Source organism: Bos grunniens, chromosome 5, assembly GCF_055505025.1.
Source record: "Bos grunniens cultivar Pamir isolate PY7600 chromosome 5, Bosgru_T2T1.0, whole genome shotgun sequence".
Taxonomy (NCBI): Eukaryota; Metazoa; Chordata; class Mammalia; order Artiodactyla; family Bovidae; genus Bos; species Bos grunniens.
Window position 1 is genome coordinate 42,655,635 of NC_141169.1, and position 8,925 is coordinate 42,664,559.

Here is an 8,925-nt window from a genome sequence, read left to right on the forward strand (position 1 = left end):
AGAAAGTCTATTTTTGGTTATACTAGACTTTTTAGGAACTCACAAGTTCAGTAGTTAAGAGAAATGAGGGCAACTGAAGGGAGTGAAATTGAATAGCAGCTTTGGAGAATTTGTGATGACCACCAAGATTGCAGAGCTGCCTGGTTGTGTTTAAATAACAATCATATCATTTATTTGAGTTTCAACTGGATTGTTATATGTAACATTTTTATTATTTAACATATCATTTGTACACTTACACATGAAAAAATTGGTTGTCTTTCTTAAGAGCTTACAAACATGTAAGCATGTGACATGTGAAAATGAGGGCTCAGGTTCATCCTGAGTCACTCAAAGGAAGTCATTTTTATTAATATTTTTGTTAGTAAAATATTTATAACAAGTCACATTCAGTTAATATACATGTGTACGTGTTTCTATGAATGAATACCTAAGGTGCTTATTTGTAAGTTAAAGAGGATGACTACTTTCATTTTGCTTTTATTTAGATGTTTGATGTAACTGAAGGGGCTCTTGGAACTGTGACTCCCACCCACAATTTTGAGCCCCCTCATTATGATGGCATTGAAGCATTAACCATACATGGGGATAACCTATTTAGTGGGTCCAGAGATAATGGAATCAAGAAATGGGATTTAGCTCAAAAAGATCTTCTACAGGTAATTCAAAACCTTTTCATGGGATGGAGTGGGTACTTCAAAGTCATCAGTATTCTAATAAGAACACAAAGAGTCTCTATGTAGATTTTCATCATTTAGTGATGGTATCAATCAGGGCTTTCTCTTAAAAAGTGTTTCATTATCACCTACCAGAGTTACTAATTATGAAAACGGCTACATTAGACATTTAATGATATCTCGTAGATAAGAGAAGAATAGACTCTGATAAGAATTGGATGCTCTGGGATTACCCTGTGCATGTGTTTACTAAATACAGGCTTGGAGTGAAGAACTCAGTTTCTCATTTTGTTTTGTTTTTATGTACACATATTCCAAGAGCTTCCCTGGTGGCTCAGATGGTAAAGAATCTGCCTGCAATGCAGGAGATCCAAGTTTGATCCCTGGGTTGTGAAGATCCCCTGGAGAAGGGAATGGCAACCCACACCAGTATTCTTGCCTGAAGAATTCCATGGATGGAGGAGCCTGGTGGGCTACTGTCCATGGGATTGCAAAGAGTCAGACATGACTGAGCAACTAATAATTTCAATACTTTCACACATATTCCACAGAGTACCAAGTTTTGCTAAGGTCAAAGCAGTCTAAATAATTCTTCATCTCATTTTCATACATCCAAGAATGGTGGTTCTCTCATTTCCTATAGAATGATAGTTGGGTTGAAGTGTTTTGTCAGTATAATTAAATATCAGTAGCTTTTCCCAATTCCCAGAGGAATTGTTCTCAATTTCAGGCTTTTTCTTATACATATATGAGTGTGTATGTAGGTATTGCAATTGCTCACACTTTCCTGCTTACAATCAGATGAAAAAAAAAAATGAATAAGTAGCATGACTGTTAATAGAAAAAACTGGCAACAGGCACATATATTGCACTCAAAAGCTTTTCTTTTATAGATATACATTCTAGGATGTCTTTTATATTATATATATGAATATATATATGCATAAAATGTGGTCATATAGTCCGAGCTTATAATTATTGTTTGTTGTTGTTGTTGTGCTAAGTTGTGTCTGACTCTTTTGCAACCCTGTGGACTAAAGCCTGCCAGGCTTCTCTGTCCATGGGATTTCCCAGGCAAGAATACTGGAGTGGGTTGCCATTTCCTTCTCCAGAGGGTCTCCCTAACCCAGGAATCAAACCTGAGTCTCCTGGATTGGCATATGGATTCTTTACCACTGAGCTACCAGGGAAGCCCATATACACATTGTGAAACATGTAGGTTAGCTCCAGCCGTCTTCAAAAAGCTTTAGGCCTCTATGTTCTCTTCCAAAATCTAAGGCAGTGATTTTAGGAGACAGTCCCTATAGTCTACATACCAGGTGTAGTTTTCAAACTTGTTGTGTGAGATACATTTTCTAGAAAGGTGAGATATTTACTCCTTTGACAAGGAAGTGATGTTTGAAAAATTCAGTATACTTTCCATGTATTTTAGAGTCTATAGATTTTTTAACATTGTAGGCCTTTAATACTGATAACACTGATGACAACTAGTGAATTAAATTGAGGAGCAAATTACAGATTTATCTGTTTAACTCATTAAGAGTTACTTAATAGAAAATAATTTTTATGGTTTCCAGACCAATTCAGTGTTCCAAAATTTGACTTTGTCAATAAAAACTTTGGTAACTTATTTTGGTGTGAAAATGTCAGTTTGAAAGGCTTCCCTTAAGTTGCTAATTTTTCTTTTTTCTTTCAGCAAGTTCCAAATGCACATAAGGATTGGGTCTGTGCCCTGGAAGTGGTACCAGGCCACCCAGTTTTGCTCAGTGGCTGCAGAGGGGGCATTTTGAAACTCTGGAACATAGATACCTTTGTGCCAGTTGGAGAGATGAAGGGTCATGAGAGTCCTATCAATGCCATATGTGTTAATTCCACCCACATTTTTACTGCAGCTGAGTAAGTTTTTCCTATTGGTTACTTGTGTTCAGATTTAATAAATACTATAGGTTGTAAATATTTGGAAATGTAGAACATATGAAATCTTTCTTTTATTACAGCTATTCCAATGTCTATTTATGATGTTTTATTTATATTTTATGAGATGCACTGTGGTCACTGAGTTTGGGCTCCCCAGGTTATATGATAATAGTGTTACTGCTATATCAGCTCTCTGCTTAGACTAGGAAGTCTGCTACCAGATCTTCCTGTAGCAGTTTTAATTTTTTTTTAAAATCATTCAGAAGTGATTAATTTCTAAATTGTCTTTCCAGAAAAGGCATCAAACTGGCCTCATTCTTCACATTTAGACCAAATCATTAAAAAAAAAAACAAAACTCTTTTATGCCTCTTCCGCCTCCTTTAAAATCTAAGTTACATAGTAATAATATATACCCCCTCCCTCTTAGAATGGCTGAATTGATTAATTTATTTGCTCATTTGCTCATTCATTATGAATCTCCTGTGTGCCAGGCACTAATTTCAAAATCTTGGGAATAGAGAATTGAACAAAACACATATAAATCCTAATTTCATTCTGAGAAGAAAAAATGAATAAGTAAAATATGTTACATGGTAAGAGATACTATGGAGAAAAAGCAAGCAGGGAAGGGAGATGAGAGCATCACTAGGGAACAGGGGTTGCACAACAGAGTGGACAATGAAAATCATACTAAGAAAGTGGCATTTAGGAAGATGCTTGAAGAAGGTGTAGAGATGTGACCATAAAAATGACATAATATGTATTATATCATAATACATTATGTGTAAGTACTTTTGGAAAGGAAATCATACATACTATAATGTGAGGCGTTCATCTCATTCAAATAAAGTGTAATTTCTCATGAAAATCTCCTTATGTCATTTGTGTACCAATTGTGTTACTTAATTTATTGAGCCATTTCTTGATTCATCTGTCCTAAATACACAATTACCCTGATTTTATTTTGAAACTTCTGCTAAATTTCTGTGGTGTATCTTTTTATTTGTGCTGTTTCCACTGAATCCCTCATCTCATTTAAATTTACTTTCTGTCATCTCTAAAATACATCAAATACATCTCTAAATACATTTGTGTTTTTCTAAGATGCTTACCTTAAATGCTTCATTAATGCTATTTCCGAGATACATTACTTTCTTAGTTTCATCACTTTTGTTTATTCCCTTACAAACTTGTTTGTCCTTGACAATTTATGGGAAATAATACCCCTCATAGCCATGGGACACTATAAAATTATTATGACTCACTGAGGTCTGATCACTGAGGTATGATGTAATGATACAGTTTTATTTTTAAGAAACTGAAAATGTCCTCAGTTTACCCACAGTGCATCAGATACAGATGTATTTACCATGTAACATAAAATCAGGAAAATAACCAAGAAAATCAGAAGGCCTATTTTCAAATTAGTTCTACTTATTCATTACCTAACAAACCTTTATATAGGGCTTAGTATCTACCAGACATTGTTCTAAGTGTTTTTAGGCATTAACTCATTTAGTCTTCATAATAACTCTAGAAAGTGAGTATTATTGTAATTCCTATTTTATAGGTGGGAAAACTGAGGTACTTTATAATTCACAGTCCATGTGTAAGTAATTCTGTCATATATGATTTCTGGATCTGTTGCATTGATTGATTTTTCTTATGATATAGGTCTTATTTTTTCTGATTTTATGTCATATAATATTTTATTGAATGCCAAACACTGTTGTGTTGTGTTTTGAGTATCTGGATTCTGTTTTATTCCTTTAAAGACAGTGGGTTTTACTTAAAGTTATGTAAGTTACTTGTGGTTCAGCTCATCTTTTTGAGACTTCAACTCTTGTGTTTTTACTGAATGTCTTGAATGTTTGATGCTGTTCTCTACTTTACTGGTCAGAACTTGACTCTCACAGCTGTGTTTTGGTCTGGCCGTATATCTGACTCTACTCATGTGCAGCTTAGCCTTCAGTCAAAGACGTTAGGGGACCCCTATGTATGTAGATTGATGGAATGTTTTTCCCTATAACTCCATAGTCCTTTTAGCGTAGCTCTCCCCTCTTCTCTATTTGGTTTTACAAATTACAGCTATTTCACACTTCCCAGATTTTTATTACTGTCTTTTCAACTCTGATTCTGTGGTCTTCTGTTTATTTCCCCTCTTCCTTGCTGCAGTGCGGCAAGAGCTTCCAGACTGCAAGCCAGGGCTGTCACAGAGCTCACCTTCTCTTGTTTCCCTTTTCTCAGGAATTACAGGCCTAAAGTACCCATCCCCCAGGTTCTGAAAATAGTTGTTCCATGTATTTTGTCAAGTTTTCACGTTGTGTTAACTCACAGAAGTGTTAACCTGGCACAGGTTACTCTGTCATGAGTAGTAGTGGAGGTTTGCTCGTCTTAGATTTTGTATGTCTAAAACTGAACCCCCAGCCTTCCTGAGAAGCCTGCTCATCCTATGTCCTTCTCCATGTCAGCTGATGGCTTCTCTTTTATTTCTGTTGCTCAGTACAGAAACCTTCATTCCTCCCTTTCTTTCATACTCCATATCCAATTCGTAAGCAAACTATGTTGGTATTCTACCTTTACATTATATCTAGAATCTGACTACTTCTCACCCTGCCTTTTGTTACCTCACTGACCCTAGTTACCATCAGCTCTTGGATTACTACAATAGACTCCTAAACAAACAAGGTCCCTTGCCCATATGTAGTCTATTCTCAACACAGACACCAGAGTAATTTTTAAAAATTATGATCATCTTGTTCTTTCTCTGCTCAAAAACTTGTACTGGTCATCCATTTTATCTAAAGTAGAGGCTGTACTTGATCTAAACCGCTTGAGCATTTGTCATCTCTCATCTTAACCTTCTAATACCCTCTGGCATGTTCCTTTTCTTACAGCATTGATAATATCTTTGCTGGTCTTGAACATATCAGGCTTATTCCAGCCTTAAGACATTTGTCCAAAGTGCCTTCAGAGATCCTGATCTTCTAACATTTTTCTTTCTCAGTAAGAATAACCCTGTGATTTTATTTAAAATTGTAATCTCTCCTATCACCTACCACTCTTGATCTTGATCCCCTTTGCCGTACTCTTTAATTTTTCTGTCACATTTATTACTTTCTAATAAACTATATAATTTTTATCGTGTTTTATTGTCTGTCTCCTTTCGCTAGAATATATGATCTACAAAGGCATAGGATTCTGTTATTTTTTATTTTTAATTGATCCCAAACGCCTAGAATTATGCCTGGGACACTGCAAGTTCCCAATAAACATTTGTTGAATGGATGGTTGAATGAATAAATGGAATGGATAAATGGGTGGACAAGTGAACATATCCCCTTGCTGTTTTCAATTATCTGTGCTGTGTGGGCTGGTGAAAGATTATTATTTCCCCCAGTTTTATTGAGAGATAATTGACATATAACCCTGTTTAAGGTATAACAGTAGAATGACTTGACTTACACATATAATGAAATGATTACTGTGGTAAGCTTAGTTAATATCCATCATCTCATGTAGATTTGAAAAGTAGAAAAAAATGTGATTTTTTCCCCCCATGTGTTAAGAATTAGGGGTGAGGAGATTATTGATTACAAACTAGAAAGCCTGGATTCTAGGCTCAACTCTGTCTTCTGTAATGTTACAATGACAAGTCACTAAACTTTCTATATCCTCAAAATATGCTACATAATCTTTGAAATGCTTTTAAACTATACAGTTTCATGGCAATTCTTTCTTTTGGCTTTCGGTTTATTAAGAAATTGGAAAAAAGCAACACTGTCTTTCTAGAGCCAGGAGAAATGTAACTGTCTAATGACTAGTACCCAGAACCTACATGTTAGGTGAATAAAAGTAAGTTTTCTTAGAAATGCATTGAATCGTCTATGTTCTATGACAGGTAGAGTGTTTGTCTAATTCCTAGTAGCTGCCTGCTTTTTCTGTGGGCTTATGCTGATTTCACCTGAACATAATTCTTCCTGAGTATTGACAGATTCACCAACTCTCTGGAATCCCTGCCCTGGCCTCCTCACTGTGATCTTACTCTGGGCTCTTATGCTTGAAGACCTCTGACCATATGTACTGACTATATCAGTATAGCCTTAAGAGATGGGGCCTTGGAGCCAATCTGCCTGGTTTCAAATCTTGGTGCTGTCACTTTGTGATCTTGGGCAGATTTTTTTTTTTTGGCTGCACTGTGCAGCATACACAGTGGAAGGGTGAAGTCTTAACTACTGGACCACCAGGGAAGCTTGATCTCGGGAAAATTAGTTAACTTCTTTGGACCCCAATTTGCTCATCATAAATAGAGTATAATGGCATTATCTATATCTTATGGTAGGTAAAGAGAATAAAATGCACCAATGTGTGTGAGGGGAACAAGTAGCAATACCTGGCACATAGTAACCCTTTGATAAGATAAGCTATTTTTAATTTCATTATATGGGTACCTATTTGATATACCTATGGGAAAATGTATATTTTTATCTATATCTATTAAAGACCTTTTCTGTAAATGTTTCTTGATAAGTATTTCTAAGAACTGTATCTTTCCACCTGTTTTCACATGTTCATTTTAATTTATTATTTTGTAGTGATCGAACTGTGAGAATTTGGAAGACTCGAAATTTGCAAGATGGTCAAATCTCTGACACAGGAGATTTGGGGGAAGACATTGCCAGTAATTAAACATGAATGAAGATAGTCAGAAACTGAATACTGTGATAATACTTTATCTTCTTTATGGAAAATGTTGTCCTGCATTTATTAGGCAAAAACTTGTGAATGGAGTTAACTGGAAAATATATATGAATCCAACTACTGAATATAAATGGTATTATAATAAAAGTGTGTCGTCTATGTGCTAAATGTCAATATCTACCAATGCATATATAACCTATAGTTGATACACTGATTGACTCACACTTTGATCGTGGCTGGATTTTTGTTCCTATCTATAAAAAAAATCTTCAAATTATCTGAAATGCAAAATGTCTGCTTTTGTGACAGAAAATACACTTAGAATACAATGCCACCCACTGTTATCTCATTCATGTGGTCTGTTCAGCTGATTTACATATTTAAAGCATATGGGAATGTTAGTCAAACATTGGTTTGTCTGGTATTTATGTCAGTCTACAGAGGGTTCGCAAATTTAAAAGCTCTTTTAATGTAATGAAAAAGATGTGAGAATATTATTGATGGTAATTTTTCATAAAATGGATTTGACTTTAATCTACTAACAAAGAATGTTAAACAGATTGTGTTGGATGTTGACATTTACTTGTATTGACCAAAGTTTTGCAGTGCTATTTGTGTGCGCAGGACTAAAATGCTGTTAAATTATTTTATTAGTGCTGTGCATACATTCTGTGATGGGAAACATTTTTGATGTCCTAACAGAAATATATTTTGATCTATTTTCCTATGGAGTTGTTTCTATTATCCACCTTTTAATTTCATTTTTATTTAATAGTAGTATTTCTTTCCCTTTTAGTCTAATTTTTATATGCTGCTAAATATATTTTAATTATACTGTGTTTGCAAACCTTAGTAGCTATGATGAGAACTGTATCATCTGCAGTGGGAAAAGGTATGTAAATAGGTAGACTGTAAAGAGAAAATGTCTTATGTTGTAACTATGAATTTTAAATGCTGTAGATTGGATTTTGCAAAAGGATGTATAATTTATGCCTGCTCAGAATATTAATTTGTAAATTCCTCAAGTTTAATTTTTATGTGAGTGACATGACACTTGAAAATACTGTCTTGTGATCTTTTCCTCCCAAAATATTTGCTTGTAAATGAAAGCTTTGCTAGGGCTTAAATAAACATGTTGCTATGAATAATTTTTATTCTTTTTTTCTTTTCCTAATAGTATGAAAATCGGCAGTGTTTGTAAAAGTTTACTTTATCTGTGTGATTTAAAGAAAGGCATCTTTTTGTTATCCAGCATTATATATGCATTCCTTTTTTTTTTTTTTTGCTCACTATCAGAGAATCCGCCTGAAGTACAGGAGACTCGGGTTTGATCCTTAGGTCAGGAAGATCCCCTGGAGAAGGGAATGGTTACCCACTCTAGTATTCTTGCCTGGAGAATTCCATGGACAGAGGAGCCTCATGAGCTACAGTCCATGGGGTCACAAAGTGTCAGAGATGATTGAATGACTAACACACACAAGATGTGAAATATTCTTGAAAAGTGTAAACCATAACCTAATCTTGGAGGAACCAAGAAACTTACTATTTAAAGGAATTAAACTATATAGTTCAGGGATTTGAACATAGATGATTAAACAAATAAAAAATATTCCCATAATGATTAGGATA

The 8,925-nt window shown here is 34.9% G+C and overlaps 1 protein-coding gene across 17 annotated transcripts in view; it reads left to right on the plus strand.

The window, feature by feature from the left end:
* KIF21A (kinesin family member 21A) overlaps nucleotides 1-8,444 on the plus strand; it is a 185,428-nt gene extending 176,984 nt beyond the window's left edge. For all 17 annotated transcript variants that reach the window (XM_086399932.1, XM_086399933.1, XM_086399937.1 and 14 more), the window contains 3 exons: nucleotides 489-659; nucleotides 2,374-2,573; nucleotides 7,191-8,444. In XM_086399932.1, coding sequence (XP_086256058.1) covers nucleotides 489-659; nucleotides 2,374-2,573; nucleotides 7,191-7,284 — 465 coding nt within the window. In that variant the 3' untranslated portion in view covers nucleotides 7,285-8,444. The remainder of the gene's footprint in view (nucleotides 1-488; nucleotides 660-2,373; nucleotides 2,574-7,190) is intronic.
* Nucleotides 8,445-8,925: the final 481 nt, after the last annotated feature.